Source organism: Cyclopterus lumpus, chromosome 7, assembly GCF_009769545.1.
Source record: "Cyclopterus lumpus isolate fCycLum1 chromosome 7, fCycLum1.pri, whole genome shotgun sequence".
Lineage (NCBI taxonomy): Eukaryota > Metazoa > Chordata > Actinopteri > Perciformes > Cyclopteridae > Cyclopterus > Cyclopterus lumpus.
The window spans coordinates 10,142,649-10,167,627 of NC_046972.1; the positions used below are offsets into that span (position 1 = coordinate 10,142,649).

General features: G+C 41.7%; 3 protein-coding genes across 3 annotated transcripts; 2 read left to right on the forward strand and 1 right to left on the reverse strand.

Moving 5' to 3' along the window:
- The first annotated feature begins 628 nt into the window (after positions 1 to 628).
- si:ch211-112c15.8 (tumor necrosis factor receptor superfamily member 25) lies at positions 629 to 9,651 on the forward strand. Its single transcript, XM_034538108.1, is given in 12 exon segments — positions 629 to 880; positions 1,929 to 2,019; positions 2,124 to 2,249; positions 2,665 to 2,799; positions 2,940 to 2,988; positions 3,887 to 4,014; positions 4,269 to 4,436; positions 5,007 to 5,044; positions 5,291 to 5,393; positions 8,008 to 8,312; positions 8,315 to 8,352; positions 8,354 to 9,651. Coding segments are annotated over 12 exon segments (1,236 nt in total). The 5' UTR covers positions 629 to 865; the 3' UTR covers positions 8,394 to 9,651.
- A 1,450-nt stretch (positions 9,652 to 11,101) lies between these two features.
- On the forward strand, positions 11,102 to 17,295 carry ttc34 (tetratricopeptide repeat domain 34). The gene is made up of 8 exons (XM_034537633.1): positions 11,102 to 11,757; positions 11,911 to 12,816; positions 13,145 to 13,367; positions 14,383 to 14,575; positions 14,907 to 15,073; positions 15,470 to 15,743; positions 15,924 to 16,138; positions 16,707 to 17,295. Exons 1-8 carry the CDS (start codon positions 11,102 to 11,104, stop codon positions 17,250 to 17,252), a joined length of 3,180 nt encoding a protein of 1,059 aa, XP_034393524.1. The 3' UTR covers positions 17,253 to 17,295.
- A 163-nt stretch (positions 17,296 to 17,458) lies between these two features.
- alas2 (aminolevulinate, delta-, synthase 2) lies at positions 17,459 to 24,600 on the reverse strand. Its single transcript, XM_034536893.1, has 10 exons — positions 24,467 to 24,600; positions 23,012 to 23,363; positions 22,841 to 22,930; positions 22,505 to 22,727; positions 21,774 to 21,958; positions 21,465 to 21,644; positions 20,558 to 20,722; positions 19,245 to 19,513; positions 18,435 to 18,597; positions 17,459 to 18,090 (listed from the first exon to the last, which is right to left on the reverse strand). The coding sequence occupies exons 2-10, from the start codon at positions 23,340 to 23,342 to the stop codon at positions 17,927 to 17,929; spliced, it is 1,770 nt and encodes a 589-aa protein (XP_034392784.1). The 5' UTR covers positions 23,343 to 23,363; positions 24,467 to 24,600; the 3' UTR covers positions 17,459 to 17,926.
- Positions 24,601 to 24,979: the final 379 nt, after the last annotated feature.

The following is a 24,979-nucleotide window of genomic DNA, read 5'->3' on the forward strand; positions in this document are numbered from 1 at the left end:
TTTAATGCACTAATGTAAGTCGCTTTGGATAAAAGCGTCAGCTAAATGACATGTAATGAAATGTATTACTTATGTATAAGGTATAAGTACACTAATATAAGGTATAAGTACACTAATATAGGCAGAGACTGATATTGTTCCTTTGAATTCACCCAGTGGAGGTTTACTGCAGTATATTGGGTATCCTCTCATTTTAATGTGTGTTTGAAAGCTTTTCCACAGTCAATTAGACTTTCATGTTTGATTTGATATATATTTAAATTAATCTGAACAGGGATTCAGTTTTCTGTACTGATTGATCCTCTCGCCGACACCTGCCTACAATCTCATCTAAATTTGTATTTCACACACACACACACACACACACACACACACACACACACACACACACACACACACACACACACACACACACACACACACACACACACACACTCACACACACCACCACCTACATCCAAACATTGTATCTGGGCCATGAATTATTCTCATGTACGTATGCATTGTTATATGTCAGCGGCGCAGTGGAATTAAACAATCAGGCTGAGGATCTCATTGACATTGCCACCGGAGGGGTTACGCGATCTCACTGTTTCCTGTTTTTCGCACCACTTCTCTGAAGATTTCAAAGAACTGACAGCTCTGACACACATAGCTGTCAGAGCACACAGGCTTCCTTTAACACTTTATTGGACCCAACTCAAGAGGAAATCTACAGATAGTCAGCATCACTCATTCTTTGGGTGATTTCAGTGGCGTCCTCACCTGGTGACTATTTTGTGATCGTCTGACTTTTTGTTTTTCAAATGAAACTAACACTCATATAAAGCTGATTGTTACATTCCTCACAGTCTACTCTTTCACCATGGATTTTGTTTTGGTGAGTAAATCAAATCAGATGTTTTATTTGGATCCTCTTTGACGCTGCTTCAGGGTTGATTGAGCTTCTTTGAGTCTATTTTAGATCATCACTCATCATGGCTGTAGCTGTTGTGTCGGTATTGCTGTTAGTTGGTGCGGCTCTCCGTCAAGGTCTTGCAGCTCCGCAGCAGCAAAAAGCGACACATTTAATAATGTAATAAATGTGCTTGATTACTGGGATTATCTACAATATTGTTTGATTAATCATTTGGTCTGTAGAATATCAACAGATCTTCAGATGTCTTGCTTTGTTTGATCAGCAGTCCGAAACCCAAACATATTCAAGACAAACAGAACAGTCACCTTTGAGCAACTCAATCCACAGACTTTTTGCAATTATCATTCATATTTGGTTGCTTGACTAATCGATTAATTGACTAATCGCTTCAGCTGTAAAATGGACATATATTGCTGCGTCCGTGACCATAAAACATAAGGGCCTGTTTCACAATGGCATAACTCTGTAAAAATGGTGATTACTGAACAACAATCTCACAACCCTGTCAGCTGCCTCTGAGCAAAAGCCTTTTTACCAACAACCTTGTTGTCTTTGGAGCTCTTAAGATTTGAGGCCGGTTTATGATTCATTGCAATCGTCTCAAGCATCCTATTGTAGATCATCAGTGTTCCCTGCCTCCCTCAGTGGGTAAGGGAGGTGTGACCGGTGGACCTCTTTAGAGAAGGTCATGTTTTTGCACACAGCGTTGAGCATACTCTTGTCCAACTTCTTCCGATAGATGCAGGTGAGAAAAAGTAACATTGATCTCAGCCTCCTAAGGCCCCACAGAACAGTTGGACAACTTGAAGAGCAGTTTGATATCTTAGGTGCATGTAAATAATAACACAATAGACACCATGACTGCAGTGATCTGACGAGTCGGATCGAGCCATGTTTCTGCGACAGCTGTCCTTTTGTATGGCAGCTGTAGTGGGAATGTGTCACTTGATTCTTGATTTGTGAGCATCTTCTTATCTACACATACTTGAAACCTCGTCTTTTGTTTTAGGTGCTGATACTTGCCTTCCTTTCCACTGGACAGAGTACCAGTGAGGTTGTGGATCAAAAGTGGAATTCATGTTATATACTGTGCCCGCCTGGTAGGTTAACAAGCGCCGGTATGGTATGCATTGGTCTATTACGGTTTTACTGGATTAACCACATATGAACTCATTCCCTTTCCCCTTTTCCCACTGTTTTCAAGGCTTTTATAAAGTTGGTGGATGTGATGACCCAGTCGCAAAGTACAGATGTGAAGAATGCAAAAATAACACATTCACAACAATAGAACACTCTTACACAAAATGCGAGAGGTGCAGCACATGTGCTCGTAAGTATCTTCTTCAAATACGGCGCTAGAGACACATGCCGTCAGCTTGTGTCAAATGTTTCTGTTTACTTAAATGAAAATATGATGTTTTTTGTTGCAGCTAACGTTCAACTCTTTTCATAATGATATTCACTTTTTGGGATCCAAGCAACATTTTATGTTTGCTAAATTAAAACGTAGTGTAAAGTAGCAGGTTGAGGCCATATATCTGAGATTAGTGAAATTGTTCTATGAAGGCAACGTTTGTATTCATACACTGAGTGGCATTCCCATTTTAACTGCAGGTTAACTCGAACAGGTTAAGGGTCTCTGATTGTATTGTGCAGCATGTAACGCTGTGGCCACCTTGTCAGCACTGGGTGTAAAATGTTGTGTATTGAGACAGAAACACTGTGTTTTGATTTTTCACCCCCAGATAATGAGAAGACAATAAAGTCCTGCACCCTTAACAGTAATGTGGTATGTGACTGTATGGAGGGATTCTACCTCAAGAAAATGTTTTCTCACGACTCGCGTGATTGTCGGGAATGCACGTGTGAAAAGTGTGAAAGTAAGTGATGTCGAAAGGAGTTAGTGCTGGATGGGCATACACGGCTGACATAGTGAATAATACTCTGGTTTAATCAATATAATATACCCTCAAAAGGAAACATATCATTCTTTGAACTCTCACAATTTAATTTTTTTCAGAGTTGTATAATATTCTTGACTACAGAAGGAAGTGCCAGCCCTGCCAAAGGTAATCTTACATTATGATAGCTGTCTAAAAGTGACATGTTGTTCAAAGTGCAGAGTGCACACACACCTTCAACCAACGCCAGGCAGAAAACAGAACATTTGCAATATTTCTTTCTGAGTAATACTTTAATTAGAATCATAATTGCTTCTTTTTGTGAATAGTTTTATGATGTATGTATTTGGTGTACATTTTCTGGCACAATTCAAAAAAAGTAAAAAGAAAAGTAAATTCAGTATATTTTTCATTCTATTTTTTTACAATTTCTTTTGAGAGGCCTCCTCTATCATTTTAGTATGGGAGTAGATTTGCTTTGTGCTGTTTATATTATTCAAAATGTGTGCACAAATTGAGTACACAAATCTAAGACTTACGACAACTTGTTTTTTGTACTTCCTTTTAGTCTTGATCTAATGTGTATCTCCGTTGCCAAATCAAGCATAGCATAATTAAGGTCAGGGGGCATGCTGACTTTTAACGTAAGCAAAAAGGGACAAAATCCACACTCCTCAAATGTCCCTCTTTTGTAACTGCTATCCCTCCTCTACAGATCAGCAGGGAGACACTCTCCAGGCAAACACAAACAGGACGTCTTGTATAAAAATGACTTACTACTTTTTAAGATATCTACTTAATTTGACTGTTAAAGCATCAGCTAAACCTTGGAATGTATTTTCAGAACAAATACTATACCTATCACTTACATTGGAATCACATCAAGAGGGGAGGTTTTAATGTCCTGTATAAAAACAAATACAGCAAGTATAAAGTTGTGATGTTCATATGGGCTCCTGACTATTGTTTTAAGACTCTAAAGACTGTAAAGAAAATCATTTATTGCTGGATAAATGTGTTGTCAGATTCCTCTGTTGTTTATAATAGTCTCTCCTCTTTTTTCCAGGTGTGTGGAATGCAAGACGAGATGTCCAGGAACCTCATTTCCACCTTCTACAAATTCATCTTCAACTGCATCTACGAGAACCACAGCTTCAAACAACTCGCCAAATCCTTCTGTGAAGCCAGTTCCACGTAACTGTTATTGCTAACTATGTGCTGTACTTTAACAAGTGACATGACAGAATGACTCATTGGTCCACGGTTTCGTAGCTTTGTGACCCATATGCCCAAACCTCCTTTATACTCACATTAGCTGTGGATATTGTAGTAAGTTTAACAGAACCTGATCGGTTCAGCTTTTGCTGCACCATGTGTGGTAAGCGTTGAGAATGCTAAGAATTGCTGGGTGGTAGAATGATGTCAGTGTTTCTGTGTGTCCACATCAGTGAATGAAATGTCCTGGCAGGTTCTCGTGGTGGTTCTGGTGACACTTCTGTTATTCCTTTGGCTCCTGCTGCTGTTCGCCAGGAGCCAGTTCAGATATCCAGACAGGTGTCTCTGCTGGAGTGTGAACAAACACCTGGAGCCGCCTCTCGAGGGCCCCGACTTCAGCGGTAACCACTGTTGGAATGCATCTCAATATTTGAAATGAAAAAAACGTGTATGATCAGCTTGTAAATATGACTTATATATTTAACTTCTCAAAGGATGAACATTAAAATGCTTCTTACACATGTCGCAATCTTTGATGATAGTCAAATACACCATCATCAGCCATTATGCCTATACATTAGTGCTTTTGATACTTTACATTTAGCTTTAAGTACTCACATGCAGGGCCTTTTCTCATAGTGGAGTGTTTTTACTTTGTGGTATTGTTACTTGTGCTTAAGTAAAGTATCTAAGTACTTTTTCCACTGCAGACAGCAATGGAAGAATAGCTCCATACTGGTGATGGGGGGTTTGGTAGTCATCCACTGGAGAGATTCACACACAGGGAACAAACACTTGTTTATAGTTATGCAGCAGATGCACACACACATTAATATATCCTCTATATTGCCACAGAAGGTATTTTCATTGTTAAACCAAAAATGAGAGTGTTGTTTTTAATACATGTGCTTTCTCAACTGAGCACATTCAAGCAGGAAGCTGACTGATCATATCTGCTTTCCTCCAAACAGAACAAAGCAGTCATCAAGACAGCAGCCCCAACACGCTGGTTTGTGCTCATTTATGCATTGTGTGATCTGATTGAGATCCAGATTGTAGCAGTAGTGTAGGTGGACAGCCAGAAGGCTTTGTGAGAGAAAAAAATCACAAAAGGTCAACAAGCGAATGTTGATCACATTTTGAAGTTAAATTGAACTAAAGCTGTTTTAGTGTTTCAGAAATATTAACATTAACATTTTAGAGATGCGGTTGCAACAAAGATTTTGACTTCCTTTTTCTTTTCTGTCCTTTCAAGACATTATACATATCTGAGAATACTCCCATGATGACTCTCAGTCAGGGTCCAGCCATGCCAGAACATCTAGCCCACGTCAGTCATCAAGACGCTGAACACAAAGGTAAGATTAAGTATTGGATGCTCAATGCAGAGCCTGTGAAAGACTTGGTTGGACAATCTTTCAATACTTTGGGATATTTTACATCATTGTTGCAGAGGAAAATCTAAAATCATCCTCATGCTGCCTTCATATTCTACTGAAGGGCGTTTTCAAAAGTATTACTGCATGACATCAGATCTCCAGCCCTTCTCCTGTACTTAAGGAGTATTAACAGTCAGAAGTTGTTAAGTTCTTGAATTACAGCCATCGAAACACAGACAGTTTGAAAAGTGGACAGTTACCCACGGCTCCATTCTCTGGCTTCTTACTGTAATCATGCAGACAACACACAGATTTATATAATGATATCATTTTGGTTCCATACATGCACTCAATAACCCTATTCAACCTTTCAGTAATTTAAGCAAGATACTAAAACTATTCTCCTTGGACCCGAAGAACAAGTAAAGGTGTGTCTTCAGCTTCAGTCGCTAACGTTTAAGACTACAAACCATCCCAGAAATATTGTGTTGTCACGGACTCAGGCGTACATTTTATCATCCACAATAAGAAAAGGTGGTTATTATCACCTGAAGAATATCTAAATAATTTGAAGACTAATGTCTCAGCAGGATTTAGACTTAATCCTGAATGCCATTCCCTTGTTGTTGAAAGGTGCTGATCGACTCACACTGCCTTTCCTTGTAGTATAAAACTTGAATTAAGTGAAATAATAGCTTGTTAAAATAGGCTCGGAGGACTAACAATGGATTGCAGCTATTTGTTATCAAATACAATCAATCCAAAATATTGCAATATCTTAGAAATATGTGGCACTGCATGGACCTGCACTATTATATTTTCCCTTATATCTGAGAGCCCATTTATATAGATTATAAAGAAGTCATAGACAAGCTGTGCCATTAACAAAAACTGGGAGCAAAGCCATGGATTTATTTATGTCGACAAAATGACTTACAATGTCAGAAACATTGAGATCAGATACGATTGTTTAAGGGAATGATACATTTAAATGTCTTTGTGCATCCACTCTCCTGAAGTGAAGTGTCCTTGAGCAAGACACTAACTCCTTTACAGGTGATGGTTTGAGAGTATTGATGATTCAAATACAAATACTGCTGCTCTAACGTTGATGCTGGGATTTCTAGCCGGTTTCGTTCAAGGTAAAGTTCCAGTTGCCTCTTATTTGTTGTCATCGTGTCACTCATGCCAAACCACCGTGTGATGAAAAATGCTGCGGTGTTCTTACTTTGTGCCCTTTTATCGCTGCTTGTTTATCATTGATCAGCCTTGGCCCACTGTGTGAGAGTAGAAACCGGGAAACAGGACGCCCTCACTTTGTATTTTTCAGTCAGCTATTCAACATGAGAGGAAATGGCGAATCAGATAGTGAGTGTGTGACACTTGGCCGTTTTTTGCATCCTTGAACATCGTGTTTTAATCATCAATCATCAACATCCACACATGTTCAGATAGTATTTTTATTAATAGAAGTGTGGAAGGTTGATGAAGCCACATAGATTTCCCCATGCTTTCTTTTAACTTTTAACTTTTAACTTTGCTCATTCTCAGCATTTGGGATTTTATTAGTTTCCTTTATCTGAAGCAACGTACGGCAGATCAATGCTTCACTCTTAATAATTTGAGTTGTGACATTGTAATTGCCTGATACAGGACAATGTTGGTAAACCAGGTAAACATCTGAAAATAGTCTACTTTTCGGAATAACTTACACTGCATTTCCTGTTATTCATGATTTCATGGTATTGTGTCTGGCATTTGTGGTTGAGCTGAAATCGCCTCTGTTTGTAGGGCTATTAGTTTTGTGGTGAGGATTTCTTTCTCTCTTTCCTTTTATAAAATGGACGTGGTGGTTGTCTGCTTTTCTTTTTCTGTCACAGACAGTATAGCTGGACACATTATAACAAACCTGCATCCAAGTCACTGACTACTAAGTGTTGTTGTCTGTGCTGTGCACTGTGCTGTTCTGTATTATGGTGTTGAGTGACTTGACTTGTTTTTCCGTGTGTGTGATTCAGTGTTGATTTTTCTCCCCAAAACTCATAATTCTGTATTTCCTTACTGTGAACGTGTGTTAGTCCGTCTCTCAATACCATCTGACTTTCCTAGTTTTTCTTTAGCACTCAGATCCAAGCCTATTAGTTATTACAAAAGAGGTACATATAAAGAAATGCTCATATAAGTAACCTTTTTTTTTAAGAAGGCTCAGGAATTTCTGCATTCTGCTGTTTTTGGCAAACACTTCTCAAACAGGTGGAACTACACATAATGAATAGGCCAACGACAACAAACATCACATGTAAGCCAGTGCAACAGTGTGGAGCTCTATGGCACAGGGGAATAAGCTAAATCAAGCTCTGGCATTAGATGTTAGAATACCTTTTCATAATGAGTGCAGTGCAGGGCTAATCCCCTCACATGGTCCACTCAAATGCCTCTATACAGCGTCTGTATCTTGATGACCTTTTTAGTTTAGTTTCGATCTGGGTTTACAGTCGCCCAAAAAACAGACATCACGATGCTCTCGCAGCTGACCTTTTTCCACGGCGTAGTATTCAGTGTCCTCCTATTGTCTTTGATTCTCTTCTTCCAGCCACCAGACAGCACGTTCAATTGGATCACTGGCCGGCCATCGTCCTCTATGCGATCATCAAGGAGGTGCCCCTGCGGAGGTGGAAGGAGTTCTTGCGTCTGCTCTCGGTGACGGATCAGCAGCTGGAGCGGGTGGAGCTGGAGGCCGGTTTGGGTCTGGGCTCCATGGAGAGGCAGTACCAGATGCTGAGGCTGTGGAGCCAGTGTTCCTCCGCCACCCTGAACGATGTCTTCTCGGCCTTGCACTACATGGATTTATCCGGCTGTGCCCAGCTGCTGCAGGAAAGCCTGGAGAAGCTGCAGTTTGCAGGCCTGAACTGAAGCAAGGTTTCACAGCCGGCAGCAGTCACAGAGCATGCTTTCAATGGGGCCTTGCACGACACCTGAGGCTGCACCAGTGCATCAGTGCTTCAACCGTGGACGCCAGTCCCAGTAAAGGACATTTCAAACTATAGCTTCTACATGGTACACATGACTCATACTGAGTAGTGCAGATGTATATTATAATCAAGCTAAGAGCGGAGCACTGTGGAGATCCTAATGTGGTATTTCCGCTTGTAACGTTTCCCACGTTATCCCGTGAGTCTCGGACAGTATACAGAGGAAGCAACGCACACACACAGCTGTATCTGCAAGCTCTTGCCGTGCTCCTCTTCCCCGTCGCTACTGCTCCTTTTGAGGGAAGACAGACACACACACACACACACACACACGCACACACACACACTGATTAACCCCAGCTGGGGCCGATTAACCCTCACCCCAGCTGAGGTTGATTAGACCTGTCCCGGCACCGTTCCTTGAACCCCCCCCTCCAGCCACTCTGCAGCTGAGCCTAACCACACCCCGCTGCCACACCGCTTTTCCTACATCTTTTGGTATTTGTATAATCAAATGCACTCCAGATAAGTGTATACTGTTCCCTTCTTGATTGCTTATTGGGTTGAGCTTGTTGTGATTGTGTATGTGGTAAGAAGTAAGTGGTGATACGGAAGATACTTTGAATTCTAAAGAAGATTTTTTCATACCTCCAGAGATTGGTGCGTATTTTATAGCATTGAGTCAAATTCAAGACTCCTCTTCAGTTTGAGTATTTAAACTGTGTGAACATTTGTGTGTACATCTATGATGTTTAAGTAGCACAACCTCGTCTCCTTTGAGAATGAATGTTGAATGTCAACTCTTCAACTGCTCATTCTCCTTGCGCACCCTAGTAAGGGAAGAATACTGAAATCCCCACAGGACGTCAGATTTTCAGTTTCCTGCAAATAAATGTTGTCAAGGTGCTGAAGGCTGGGTTTTTCCTCACCACACGTATTCCATCTAAACTGATGGTTTCCTGTTGTGGGGCTGGGGTATCTCACAGAGTTTCTGTGTGTCAATTCAGTTCCTGAAAGTCAATGATTTTCCAGTAAATTAAGTTTCAATATGAATCTAGGTCTGTGGTTTGTGGGTTTGGGCCTTGTGACAAATGTATGTTTATTTTATCATCGATATAATATTTTTTATTGATTTAAATTGTGTATATTTGCATACAAAGCTCATTGAGTGGTCTATGATACTGAAACTGTCAGGGTGAAGAATGTTACCCACATGGTATTAATATGTGGTAATATGCTCAGTGCCCTCGTAAAGAATAAAAATGTTGTCCACAAGGTGGGAGTGTTGCCTGAGTGTTTGAACAGCAGCAGCTGGTGTGCAGTTGAGCACATCTCCATAGCAAGACAATGAAGGCATGGTGCTTGAGGAGCTTTTATTCTTTAGGTGCATTCGACCTCATGAATTGCAAATTCTGCTTCAGCTCAAAGAATAGCTGCCCTATATTGTCCATATTCTTTGGATATAAAAGCATATAGATCCCATACAGAGGCACGTTTTCCACATTGGTAGTATGTCAGACACAACCACAGCATCTGAAGTTCTGACATTCACAGGCTTTTTTTCATAGTATCCCACGAATACGTATTGATATGCTGCCAAGTAGGTATAGAAGAGAAGTTTCAATTGACACATTTTGACATGTTATGCCGCTTTGTGAAAATGTCGGAGGGGAAATAATGAACACCTTTCTGGAGGTATTTATCTAAACTACATTTATTTCTCACTTTTAAAGCTGTTTCACACTTTTGACGTTCCTAGAAGCACTAACTTCTATACATTAAAATGATTTTTCTTATTGTCGACTTGAAAGCTGTTGAAACAACGAGAGGGTACATGGGGGGCTTCCTGTGAGCACGAGCGTTAGTAGTTTCCATTGGCAACCGGACGCGCGCTCACGAGAACAACAGCTCGCGCTCATTGGGAGAGTTTACCATGATGTGAAGCGAGTTTCGGTGAGTTTGTTGTTTCTTGTCTCTCTCTCTCTGTTGTCTTTCCACCTGCCACACGCTTGGGGAAAAAACAACAACAACAACAACAACAACAACAACTTTTCAGCAGCTTTTGTTGTCCGCGTGGACTCACCGTGTTGCCCTGGCGACTCTGGGCCGCCAGCTATTGAGTTACACATGAGGGCTGTCTGTCTGTCCTGGAACCTCAGGAGGAGAACACGACTTGGTTTGGGTTCGCTCGGGTCGACTGTGAGCCAAGTGAGCAGGAATGTGAATCATGGGCTCGATAAAGACTTCACATTGACACAAGAGGATTATTGATGCAAAAATAATCATTGTATTAAAAGCAGGCATGCATTGTATTCATTTGAACCACGGTTTTTTTCAACCTATATTATTTGTAATGCCATATTAGTGCATTACATCTTTTGCTTTAATAATGTTTTCACATGCAACTGCATGTAAACTGTTTAGATATGCTGGAATACTCAATTCCAGTTTTTATAAAGGCTGAATTCCATATAGCTGCTTCAGTTTTAGGTTCACACTGTCACATTGTCCTGGTTTACTGGGACACTTGAATAGAACAGAGCCATTGTTAGTGCTGTTAGTAACACCTGTGAGTTTCCTGCTATATCAAGTCAACAATTCTGTAACTTTCATCCTCATTTCCTGTTTTTTTTAACCGTCAGGTGACATCAAAGTTGTCAGCAACGTGAACAGGTGAGGAGAGACACACGGACAGGGAGGGCCTGCTGCCTGATCATGACTGCTCTGGTTCGACCTGGAGTCCATGTTTCAGAGCTGTGTGAGGATGGAGACAAGCTCCTTGTGGTTGGAGAGCTGGGGAGAGCTACCGTTCTCTATTTGTCTGCCTTCAGGACTCACACGGCCTCCACCGTTATCCACATGCGGAAATTGAAGTCAGGTCTGGGTGGTGTGATCTCAACTTTAGAAGGTTGGCTTGACAGTCATGAGGAGAACCACCCCGCAGAGGGTCTTAATAAAGGTCTTGCAGCTGTGTTTCTCTCCACGCTCTGCCCCAACAATCTGTCAGCCACCATTTTCAAGATGGAGTCCCTCCTTCAGAGTGGCGGGCACGGCTGCGAGGAGATTTTTGCTCGCTGCACTTCTCTGCTTGAGGGGATGCGAAACCCTCATCCACCAGATGTGACTCACGTTGTGTTGGAGATAACTCGTGCCCTGGCCTGCTTGTTCTCAGAGCCTCACAGCATCAAAGGGCTGAAGCTTTACCTCAAAGCTTACCAGAGTAACAAATCTGAAACCATCACTCTGGTGAACAGCAGACAAGCTCAGCACCGACTCAAAATAGTGAAGGCCTTTACAGATCAATTACTGCTCATACATCCCTCAATAATATCTGACAGTGAGTTTGCAGTGACAACACAGGAGAAGGAGAAGTTAGATGTAGAGACTTCTGCGACAATTATTGGGTTTTTGTTGGCTATCTCACCTGGCAATACAGAAGTGCAGGAACTTCATGCAGCATTTTTGTTTTTGACAGGCAGCTTTTGGGACAGTGCAGATGTGTACTCTGCTCTTTTATCTCATAGTCATGGTCATAAAACATCAGAGAGTAGTGCAGACAAGTTATTCCAAGACACTCCTGAGAGGAGAGCGAGACTCTTGACCAGTCGAGCAGCTGCCTGCGTGTCGGCAGGTGGACGGACTGCTGAGGCTTGCGAGGATCTGGGGGAGGCATTTGAGATGCATCCGGCCACTGCCCAAACTTATTTTCAAAAGCTATTCACAGATCATGGCACAGGGGTGGCTGCTCGCAACCATCTCCGTCAGCAGGCAGAGCGGGGCCTGTCTGGTTACAGAGAAAGGGTACTCATCCGCACAGACCTGCGATCCACTGAAGGAGTTGAGCTCCTGGACCCTGTGATCACTCAGTTACGGACTCTGTGCTATTTAGAGCCTGATGGAGGAGGTAGAGAGCTGCGGGTACGACTGGCCGACTGTCTTCTCCTCAGAGGGGAACACAAAGAGGCCCTCTCTATCTGTAGCCAGCTAGCTGCTGCCCAAGGTCAGCAGAGCTATCAAAACACGGTGCAGGTTCTTCGTGGATATGCACGCCTTCTCTCAGATGATGACAAGGGGGCATTAGAAGACTTCAAGGCTGTGATTGAACACAATACCCCCCACCCGTCCAGCTGTGTGCGGGCACTCTGTGGCAGGGGGCTCCTGCGCATGATGGGCAGGTTAAACTACCTCACAGCTCTGGACTTTGTGACAGCCAGCATGCTGCTCCCGCAAGAAACAGCACTGACGGTGCGCTGCTTGGTGCCATGGAACTACCGGGGGCTGCTGTTTACTGTATTGCTGGAGCAGGGACGAGTCATGCTTGAGGGGACGGGTGGACACAAATCCAAGTCCAGTTCCAGTGAAGACTCCCAACAGCCCCAGCTGAGGGATCAGCCGCAGGCCCCAGCAAAGAGAGACAAGGACAGATCAGGGTATGATGTTGGTATCCCAGCAGTTTACTCAAAAGACAGTTTGACATGTCACAGTAGAAAAAGCACTGCTGTAAATAACAAAATGAATGATGGCTGAATTTCAACACTGTCACGGCTACTTGCAGACTTAGAACTGAGCCATCCTTCATGTTATGAATACCTGTGCTTTTCCTGTCATACTTAAAATGTGTGCTGTGAAAAAGGCCTAACCTATCAAAAATGTGAAATTAGCGATGCAATTTTCTGTTCATATTTCAGGCGTGATCTCTGCCAATCCTTGTTCATGTTTTCTCAATAAAATGCATTTTCTTCCTGTTCCGTGCATTAGCACTGCTGCTGGTGTCCAGTCTCTGGCTGTGCTGCTGATGGAGCTCCAGCCGGGTACTGATGGGTCTCAGATCCTTGCAGCAGATGCCTTGTACCAGCTTGGCCGGGTGGAGGAAGCGTACCGGCTACTTCTTTCCATTGGGCCTACCGGTCCTCGGGCACCCATCCTGGCTCGACTCGCCCTGCTGCAGCTGCACAGAGGCTTTCTTTATGACACCAATCAGGTAAGTAGGTTTGGGACGGCGGCCCTCAAAGTGAGGAGCAGAGGCACCAACATGTTTTTGCAAGGGGGATACAGGGTTTGTTCCTGCCGAATTAGGAACATTAGAAATTAAATATTATTCACTGTGAATATTAACAGTTTTGTGATTGATGCCATGTGAAGATTTGGCAAATGTTTCAATCAGTGATTTCACGATCCTCACTGTAATTGCTGCACATACAGCAGACACCTTTATCCATTGTGACATTATCTTTTTACTTTTTCTTATTGTTTATGTCATTCTCATTTGTTCTACTCTTACATTCAAGAAATAAGAAACCCCAAGGACTCATTTACAACCACTCATAATTTGTACACGAGTAAATGTAGCCTTTGTCAAACCTGGTGCCACCAAACCGACCACAGGACACACTTATAGTAGAACTGCATCATGATGAACTACTGCGCTGATCTGCAGACATGAGAAATATTAAAGCAGTCTAGTCAGCTGTAGAATCACCAGCATGTTCAGCACTAGAAATATACATACATTGATTCAGTCTTTATCATTAATACATTTGTACTTTGACATTCAAATAGAGCAAACATTGGTTTACTACCTACAATTACTCTCAGATAGTTTACGGAGCTCTCACCTATAGAGCTTACAGAGCTTTGACTGAATTTTCTTTGACATAGACTTAAATCAAATTAAAATGACATTTTATGTACGGTAAATTGGATAGGCCTGGTTTACTATGTCAGCCAAAAATACATTTTATTTAACAGCTAAGAAATGTTTCAACACGTTGTAACTACATAATAGACAGATGTGTAACAGCTATTGCAGTAGCTGTTACACATTAATAGTATAAGAGTGGTCTCAGCCTTAAATGATTAGTTGAATTGAACTGAAAACTACAATTGTTTCATTATTCAGAAGTGATAGTTACAACACAGTGTGTCAGGTCAGGTAGCTTAATACATTTACATATTTTACAGTGAAAGAGATTAAGATTTCATATCTGTCTCTGCAGCTGCTGAAAAAGCTCATTCAGTGCGGCGAGACCAGCTGCTTGCGCCCCCTGTTGGCCGTGGCTCAACAGAAGGACCGGGTTCTGCTGCAGGGCCACTGCCACTCGGCTGCACAACGAATCCTGGAGGGCACGCGGGAGGAGAGCGACCTCAGGGAAGCGGTGGCATATCTCTCCATCGCTATCATCGCCTCTGGTGATTATAATTTGATTGATGAGATATTGATGTTTGTTATTGTTGATAAATAGTGGGTAATACTTTAATCAAGATAGGATTAGTGGGATAAAGAGAAGGGCTGGCACAAAACAGAGGCGTTGTTTCTATGTTTGGCTTCAGTTCAGCACAGGCACACAACTTTCAAAACGCTGAACACAAAACAGGCAGCTTGGCAATTATTCAACTAGGAGAAGCAATTGTAACTGTTACCATATACTGTATACTCCATGCATTTGGATCAGTTATTTGTTATTTGGGAATATGCAAGGAGAAATTGAAAATGTTCATGCTCTGAATGTTGTTTTTCAAGGTGGCGAGGCAGCAGAGTCTTTGCTGGAGAGAGCGAGGTGTTATGCCCTGCTGGGCCAACGAAAGACAGCCATCTTTGATTTCAGTGCAATTCTGAAGGAGGACCCAAAACACATCCAGGCTCTCTGTGGAAGAAGCTTCACTTATCTCTTGCTGAACCAACAAAAGGTACTCTTGAGAACACATACAGTAGCTCAGAGCTTGTCCAGTATTTTAAACATTTCATTTCTTTTCTGCGGCCTTCTCTAGACTTCAAGCTGCATTAGACAGCTTTACGCATTAGTGGATGCAACTTGCAGTGAAATGTCTATATATAGTGACATCTATAATCTGCCAGTATCGCATTGTTGACCAACATGGGCAGGAAAAAGAGGCAAACGATGTATCATTTCATGTCGACAGAGAAGTCAGCAAACCTAACAACAGGATTAATTTGGGCAAATGGGATCTCCAGAGTGCCCTTTTCTTTTCAAACATATGTACATGTTGGCTGATAAGACAGCTGTAGGCAATATTTATGTTAATGTATGTAAATATAACATTAAAACTGCTTCTTCCCCTCAGGAATGCACTCATGATATCCTGGCAGCACTTCAGATAGACATTGACATAGTCACCAAAGACATCCTGTCACTCAAGGACAAAGCACGGACGCTGGTCTGTGATTGGCTGCATCAGTTCTGTCGGACCAATCTGTCGGACGTCGTGCTCACTAAAGCTGTCCCCTGCCATGAAGAGCAGCTCAAAGAGGCTTTTATAATTGGTGGAGCTCTGATGAGGACTGACTGCAGAGACCCCAGATGGCATCTCCTCTATGTGGACACACTTATAGCCAAAGGTGAAATGGGAACTTTGCCAAACTTGCTGCTGAATTTCGCAATGGGATCCTTGATGTCACTGGATAGAGATACTAGTTTAAACGGAGTAGTGTTTCCACTTTGATAAAGAGAACCACTGAACCTAGTGCCCCTTGTTTACAGTAATCTTCACTCCTGATTTTATGGTTCATCTGCTGCAGGTGAAGTCAAGGCAGCAGGCGCTCATCTGTGCCAGGTGTTTGGCCAGGAGCCAAGAGATGCTTTGGCCCAGGCGAGGGTGGGTGTGGTGGAGGCCTGGCAGCAGAAGTACCGCAGCGCAGCTCGCAGGCTTAGCAAACTGACTGAAAAAGATTCATCAAGTCTGGTCTTCCTGCTCACCCTGATCCCAGTCAATCAGCGAAAACGCATGGCACAGGTAAGCCGACACGCAGGAATCCTAGATTCAGTTTAGAAGGAGCGGCATTGCCAGAGTCATGTGCTAGTTATAGATCTAACAATATAGTTGAGTGTTGCAAAAAATATTTTCACACTAAACTGAGCTCCTCTGTGATTCTGTGATGTGAAGCTCCTGGCATCTTTTCTTAGAATCATTTCTTATTTCCAATGCATGCATTTTTGCTTTAATCTCTTCTGTCTGATGTTTTTACCTGATAACATTCTTATGTACTCAACATATGTAATGATTTAATACAGTGCAGACCAAAAATCGAAATCAATACAAAACTCTCTGAAACTGCAGGGGCACCTCCCACAATTTTGTATGTTCTCTCTGAATGTATCCTAATGGATATTTCATATGCTTGAAATGGACACTAAGGTCAAGAAAGATGGAAGGGTATGAATAATGTATGATGATGGAGAGCATCAATAGATCAGTTTAAAAAATGTACCAGACAGGGCAACAGCATCTTTCCCCAATCTAGCAAAATTATTTAGTTATCTATAAATTGCATATGAAGTGCTCGGCTTCTATATTATAACAGGCTGCAGCAAAGGAGGCCAGCAGTGTGTCATCAGGTGGCCAGTGGGAACAGGCCCTCACACTTCTGAATGTGGCAGTAAAAGCTGTGGGAAATCACAGACTCCAGTATCTTCGCCAGCGGGCTGCCTGCCTCGCTCAGCTGGGCCTACACGAGCGAGCCATAGTTGACCTGGACAGAGTTATCCAGAAACACAATGGACCTGACTCCAGCTGCTCGGATGATTCTCAAGTCTGGGCAGAGGACCTGTGTCGACGAGGTTGCAGCCTGGTGCTCTGTTCCAGAGAAAGAGCAGCTTTGGAGGACTTCAGTCGGGCCTTGGAGCTCCACCGGAACCAGGCCATGCAGTGTGTGGAGGCTGGTCTGGGGAGGGTGCGTCTGGCTGAGTGCTTCCTGCGGGGGGCGCTGCAGCACTATGGGGAGCAGCAGCTCAATAGAGCCTGGAAAATGATTGAGTGTGGCCTCATTGTGGACAATGAGAACACAGAGCTCCGCAGACTGAGGTCAAAGGTCAAACGAGAAGTGGCCAGTCCCTGCAATGTCAACTAGTGTTGGTAGTGAGAAGTGAGGAGCTTCAGCTGAGCTCACTCAATGAAGCCACAATCTAACTGATGAGAAATCTTCTACAATGTTATAACACATTTGATGGTTCCTTGGAAGTTTGTAGCATTAACAACAGTGTTTGTTATGGTATTCATTGATATCTTTAGAATTACAGCAAATCACTATATTAGATATGGGAGGTGAATGTGAAAGGTATTCAACACCACAGATTTATTTAACATTGTATTCATCCATATTTTAAAAACAAGTTTAACTTTGGCACTTCATACATTTTATAAATGAAACATCAGTCATTTTATTATTTTGGTAATGTAAACAAAGCGGGATTGTGATGATCAATACATGGAATGTCAAATCAAATATAGTTTAATTCAAACAATCACACCTAAATAAGATATATAAGAAAGTGGCTCATGTGCAGGTTTTATGCTTTTGAAATGGTGAAGGCACACTTTTCTTTAATCATATCCATGACAGAAAACACAATTTAGAACACATAAATACAGGAAAACAGAAATAAAGTCTATTCCACTTACATTCAAGCATGCGTAAACACAAGAACAAAATCAGTACTCGTCTGAAGAGGGACTCTATAATATGCTGAATAGAGTATGCATGTACGTGTAACTTGTGTTGAGAAGCTTTGAAGTGCTTTGATATTATGCCAACACAGTGATGTATTGTGGTTCCATGTTGCCGAAGTAGGATTTCTCCCACTCACTCATGAGGTCGAAATGCAGCGGGCGATCACAGAAGTTGCAGGAAGCTGTGGCCGGCCTGTTGAGCAGGAGTCCCGCCTCCTGCCACACCTCCACCAGTCTCTCTGTAAATGAAACGTAGACACTCATGAGAACGAACAATCGAATGCCAATATTTATTTATCTTTTACTTTGCTGCTTTAGAATTTGATCTCTGCTAATTATAGCAAGCACACACCAAGGTTATAGTGTTTAGTTTAGCTACCAAGGGAAAACCATTTAAAGATCTCCACCGAGTATTGACATTTTTACTGCGTTGATGTATATGGTGACAAGTGGATGCCAACAGACTTATATGCTTAGAAAACAAAGAGACTCATTAATGACAAATATAAATAACTTGCTTAACTTGATTGCGCATTTACTAGAACGACTCTGACCTAATTTCGGGAAGAATCCCCACACTCACCCACAAAGTACTCCATCATGGCGGGGTTGTGATGAGGAGACGGAGCCAGCCTCAGCAGCTCCTCACCCCGAGGCACCGTGGGGTAGTTGATGGCCTGAACATAGATGCTGTGCTTCTCCAGCAGGGTGTCGCACACCTTAGTGTTCAGCTCAGCGTTGCCTACCTAAAAAATGGTTCATGTGAGGCGTTTAGTGCATGCTTTTTATTAAACACAATCAGGTCATACATATACAAATCAAAGCCATTACTGGGATTAACTGGGCCGATGGTTTCAAGGGTATGCCACTGGATTATAGAATTTTTATGTTTCTTTAAAATCATATCATGCACTTGAAAAAGGAAATTACAAATTGATTAATTAAATATGCATTTAAATGATGCATTACAAACCTGATTGTCCTAAATGACTTTTAATTGAATCACAAAAACATGGTATCACAAAAAATAATGAAGTTTGCATAATTTAAACGCAAATGTATTTATTTCAATGGCTTCTAATTGCGTCTTAAAGATTATACATTGGAATACAATTCAACACTGAAAAAGTCTACTTTCAGCGACACACTCTGGTCTCCATATGTTCTGTGTTGTACTGTTATGCCTACAGCCTTTAGGTAGATACACAGGAATGCTGTTTTAAGAGTTATTCCCAAATTATGTAACATGCGTTCCTATAATAATACCATTCTCTGTGACAATTATGAGAAACACTGCATTGTCAATATTTCTCTGGACTTAAAGATACTTTAACAACTAACAGAAAAGGAGGAGCTGGTGGAGTGAGGCAGCATTACTGCTAAACCTTCCTACCCGTATGGGGATGATGTGGCTGGGACTGTTGACCACAGGTAGGCCCTTATCCATCAACAGCTGCCTCATGTGTTTGACGTTCCTCTGGTGAGATCTGCGGAGCACCTGCCCCTCGGGGCTCTTCAGGACCCGGACCGACTCCAGAGCTCCAGCCAGGACCATTGGGGGTAGAGCAGTGGTGAAGATGAAGCCAGCTGCGAAGGAGCGCACCGTGTCAACCAGGGCGGTGCTGCTGGCGATGTAGCCTCCAACACAGCCAAAGGCTTTGCCTTGAACAGACCAAGTGAGGTGAGGGAATAATCAGTAATGGGAGATGCAGTTACATAAGTAACAATATAACATACTTAACTTGACTATTTCTGCTTTTACTTTTCCCACACTTTTCAGAGGGGACACATTGTACTCCATGCATTTACTTGACAGCTGGAATATGCATTGTTGCAGATAAAACTACCCAACAGTATACAGTTGTTAAAAAAATTACTTTTCTATTAATAATAATAACAACAATAATCCAGTTATATAACCTATTCAACAATACAACAGTTGGAAAATCACCAGTCTGCATTATATTTACTTTTACTTTAAATATATATTTATTAATGAGGCTTCAATGGGGTTAATTCAATGCAAATTAACTGTGATTATGTATTTTTACAATGTGGTATTGCTACTTTTACTAAAATAAAGAATCCAATGAATACCTTCTCTGACATAAAACATGACATTATTTGTCATTAGTCGTCAGCTAAATGACATGTAATGTAATAGTAAGCATGGCACATGTTATCAACATACTCTATTGATAATGAGAAAATACTTCCACTGTTATACCTATAAGTCTCAAATATAATAGTTTTGTATAGATAAATGATATGATGAATTGATAAATAATTGATTGTTGTTTCAGTGTCAAATAAGTACATCATTGAGACCTCAAACCCTCCAGTAGTCAGAAAGCTACACCCCGCCCCGACTCCGTGAATATGGTTTTATCTGCACGACCAGAGAGGGAGTAGATCTGGTCCCCAGCTGATAAAAGCTCTGCTTGTTCCGATGAGAGCTCACACCTTTCCTGCCCTCACGTACCAATGCCAGAGCAGGACCAGGCTTGTGTCAGTTAGGGCAAAATGGGAGTTCGGCAAATAAAAGAGACATTTAATCTCAGACAGTTGAAGCCGTTTGCCTTGCCCTTTCAGAGTCTCATACTGTTTTTCATCACCCGTTTCAAAAAACAAAATACAGATGAAACAGAACAGTGGGCTTACTTGTATAACAATGTCAAAGGGAGAAGTTCTTCAACAGGTACTAACCTAAGGTCCCAGAAACAATGTCAATCTTGTGCATAATGTTGTCCCTCTCTCCCACTCCAGCTCCATGGGCTCCGTACAGGCCCACGGCGTGAACTTCATCCACAAACGTCAGAGCTCCATGGTGATGAGCGATATCACACAGCTCTTCCAGAGGACATATTGCACCTGTAAACCACAGAGAATGCAGTGTTATAGTTAGAGCTGTGCAATATAAGATTGTCCTTGTCCTCCATTCAGCATAATTCCATTTTGTGCTTTATGGAGCTGTCAGCGGTGTAATATCACACAGAGAAATAGAGCTGGGGGGGTGGGGGGGGGACGACTAACAAATAATGTAGGCTGAATAATTGTAGGTTGTAGAAATAAAAATACTCAAATAAATAAACCTGGCGCTCTCTCGAAATTAGCTATGTAATACGAATGTTGCATATGGTGATTATTCTTAATTTCTAATATATATGCAGAACAAAAAATGGGCAAGTGGCATTTCTTCTCATAAATGGTACTTAAAACACAATTATTGAGATTTTTTAAAATATTTTTTATCTTAGAGCATTTCATTATTAAAACTACAAATATATTTCAGCTTAACTGTGAGCTGGAGATTTTCCTAACCACACAGCCACCAAGATTAAAAAGACACATTTATATTTCTTTTTCTTTTTCAAACAACTGTATATTGATATTATACTGATATTACTCAGATCAGTCAGAGTTAATAAATATACCAATGTATATCTCTGGACTCTTGATAAAATTGAATTATATAAAAATTATTTCTGCATAGAAAGGACACATTTAAGTAGAGTTACCCCCCCCCCCCCCCCCACACTATATAAATAAGTAAATACATGAAATAGAAAATAATCTCCTCTATGACTCTATATTAACATTTCATAATACCCACCGTCCATTGAGTGCACAGTCTCGAATGCCACTATTTTAGGTGTCTTGGGGTCTGAGCGTTGCAGCAGTTCCTCCAGGTGTCGGCTGTCATTGTGGCGGAAGATGAAACGCTTGGCTCGGCTGTTCCTGATGCCCTGAATCATCGATGCATGGTTTCCTGCATCAGAGTATATCTCGCATCCTGTGTGCCACAGTGAACACACAGTGAGACCAGGGGAGACGACTTCCCTCTCAACATTATCAACCCTCAGATAGTATCACTCTCTGTAATGTATGAAACGAGAAATATGGGTCAGAGGTCAGTATTCACCTGGCAGCATCTTAGCCAAAGTGAAGAGGGTGGAGTCATTCGCCACGAAGCAGGAGGAGAAGGCCAGAGCTGCGTCTTTCTGGTGTAGCTGGGCGAGCTCGTTCTCCAGAGCCACGTGGAAGTTACTGGTGCCGGAGATGTTCCTGGTCCCACCGGCTCCTGCACCGTGCCTGTCCACAGCATCTCTGACAACATCCAGAACGAAATGATAACACATTCAGCTCGCATGATCTAGAACCATGCATAAAAAGGGTCTTGTATTTAGAAAGACAGTGAGAATATATGACGCGTACCATCTCAATGCAAATGGATCAATGGTTTGTTTTTTCGCCAGAGCTTTAGAATCAAATGAGACGTAGGTGACAACATTCAGGACTTTTATCTTTATTTAAAAGGGACCATGTACAGTTAAAACATAAATGTCACCATTTGATGCACTGTACCAGATTGTAGCTACAGCTAATTTGCATCTATAGTCCCTTGACAGACACAACAAACATATAACAATAGCAAACAGTAAAGGAAAAGACACAATTCAGTACAGGATAAGACACAATGATGACACCTGTTGCAACAGTTAATTATTAGGCTTCTTCATTAAAAGGCTTCATCTCCACTATATGACAGCTTTGGAAGGAAATGCCGTCAGACACCTGAAAGACTTCCAAATGAGCGTTCCTACTTTCTCCAGAAGACGTACAAACCAACAACCTTTTCCTGTCTCTTTTTACCTGATGGCGCCGAGCACCCGAGGGTGCCGACTCATTCCTAGATAATCATTGCTGCACCAGACAGACACCTGGGAGCCTTCCCGGCCAGCGACGGAGTAATCCTCAGCAAAGGGGAAGACCTCAGCGCTCCTGTTCACGGTCTTGAAGACTCTGTATGTGTGATCATCCTTTTTCTCAGAAATCTTCTCAACAAAGAAGCGGTCATAGTCGTAGCTGGGGCCAACTGCAAAGGTGATAGTTGTGATTGAATGAATATCTAAGCTAAAGATACATGTGTTACTTTGCTGCATCGTATTACATTAGAGGGTTTGAACTCATTTCAACTGTAAAACCCACCCATGTTGTCTTTGAGGAGCTGGGGGACACTGTTAGCTGATGTTGGGAGGATTGAATCCTTTAAACCCTTCAACAGAGAAGTCATCAAGCCTGTGCAAGAGGAGTGGAGGACTGTTAGTGTGAGATGCTCCTATTTTGTCTAGTATGTTCACTATGTGTAATTCTTCTTACCTTCTTGGACGTCCTCCTGCATTTCGGGGTTGGCTCGGACCACCCCAATCTGAGAAGAGACAAAGGGGCAGCCCTTCGATACAGACACCGCCACCTGCGTAGCCCTCTGAGCAAACAGCCTCCTTTGGTCCACTGTGGGAAGTTGAGGACTCCTCTGTTTGCTGGGTGAGACGCTCAGCTTGGCCTCCAGAGAGGCTGTGCCGCTCACACTGATCTGGCGAACGATGATGGGGCATTGATCGGCCAGAGACAGCAAGGCGGCTCCGGTTCTCCTCAAAGCTGGCTGAGGCGCCGACTTTAGGAAGGGGCAGTGATGAAGGAAAGCAGCCATTCTACTGTTGCTGTTCTTACTCTGAGTTAGGACAGAAGACAGGAAATTCATTTAATTCCACAAAACCTCCAAGGCGTATGCATTAAATCTGTAAAGAGTATGAATTTTATTGCAGCCAGGGCATATTAAAAAGTGTTATTTTTTTACGTTTGCCTGAAGAAATTGTTGCTCAAAGCTCAAATGTCATCCCTTTTTATAGTCAGTTGATCACAATGTAAAATGAGGATGACTGAATTTTAAAATCCCATATATTTAAAAACTGAAACATTCATCTGCATTGTATGCAGTGGCTCAGTTCAGCTACAGAGAGCAGTCGGCGCCTCCTCCAGGGTGCGGCAGGTTGCTGCTGCTTATCTTAACTCTGCAGGCGCTCAAGTACTGACGTAATCAGTTGAAGCTGATATCAAACAACCCTCTTTTAAACACAGTAGGGATGCATCTACTTATATTTCCCTGCTCAGAGGACGAAATTAATGTTGGATGTATTAATAAGAACCAAGTGATGACAAACATATTTATGAATCCAGATTATAATTTGACGACGAGGACCTCTATGTGTAATTTATTTTGCAAACAAAGGCCGGCTATATCATTTCCCTCACAATCTCCTGCGGTCAGCAGATAAGGCAATTCTTGGAATCTGTGTCTTTCTCTTGCTATTAGATGTTATCTTTTTAAATACCACATGCAGGGCAAACGTTGTATCTTTGGTATGTCTTTGTCGTTGTTGAAACATTTAACTATTAATCATGTGCTAACAAAGAAGACACCTATAGACTATAGCATCCATATTTTATTGACTGTCCAAAGAAGTTATTTAAATTATTTTCATTCATGGAGTGTGTTGTCGACTACATGGATGAATAAATAATAACAGAATGAATTATATGTGTGTGATATATTCCTTGCTATATGTGTCATGTAACAACAAATATTGTTATATGGCAGTGTAATTAACAATAACACTGATTCCAATAATATTAACGATAGTAATACTACTACTACTAAAACTCAAAATAATAATAGTAATGCTGACAACAACAACAACAACAACAACAGCAATAATAATAATAATAACAATAACAACAATAACAAATAAACAGATGAGGAGTTAAGAAGCTCACCTGTTGACCTGCACTGAGGACGAACTTCAGAACAGCAAATAGACAGAAGGTCAGAACATCTCAACAGTTATTAGTCAGATGCTTTGGGGACCACCCAGGGAGGTGTGTGTGTGTGTGTGTGTGTGTGTGTGTGTGTGTGTGTGTGTCCAGTATGGGAGGTGCAAAGATGATGAAAGGTTGCATCCCTCTCTGTAAAATGAATTAATTGTTGTCATTTCACTCTGAAGTCTGAGTTGTGAAAACATTGATGCTGCATTCTCAAAAACATACATTTACAAAAACATTGTAATATTCTACAAATATGTAAGTGAAGCTATAGGTACTATACGTGATACAATAATATCTGTTTTAGTGATATCTATTTTAACACCATGCACCCCAAATAACATGTATTTTAACAGTTAACTCTTGAAAATGACAAGGTAGTAAAACATTTTAACACACACTTCATTTTTACTTCTTTACTCAAGATTTCCTGAATTTTTTACCAAAAGTAAACGAGGATTTAGGGTT

Bases quoted from the DNA above. Each gene is read 5' to 3' on its own strand.
- alas2 (XM_034536893.1), bottom strand. From the start codon at position 23,342: ATGGCTGCTTTCCTTCATCACTGCCCCTTCCTAAAGTCGGCGCCTCAG. The intron at 19,514-20,557 runs GTTAGTACCTGT...GGTCTGTTCAAG, and splicing joins CATTGTTTCTGGGACCTTAG to GCAAAGCCTTTGGCTGTGTT. The intron at 18,091-18,434 runs GTGAGTGTGGGG...TTTCATTTACAG, and splicing joins CATGATGGAGTACTTTGTGG to AGAGACTGGTGGAGGTGTGG.
- ttc34 (XM_034537633.1), top strand. From the start codon at position 11,102: ATGACTGCTCTGGTTCGACCTGGAGTCCATGTTTCAGAGCTGTGTGAG. The intron at 12,817-13,144 runs GTATGATGTTGG...TCCGTGCATTAG, and splicing joins AGAGACAAGGACAGATCAGG to CACTGCTGCTGGTGTCCAGT. The intron at 13,368-14,382 runs GTAAGTAGGTTT...CTGTCTCTGCAG, and splicing joins TTCTTTATGACACCAATCAG to CTGCTGAAAAAGCTCATTCA.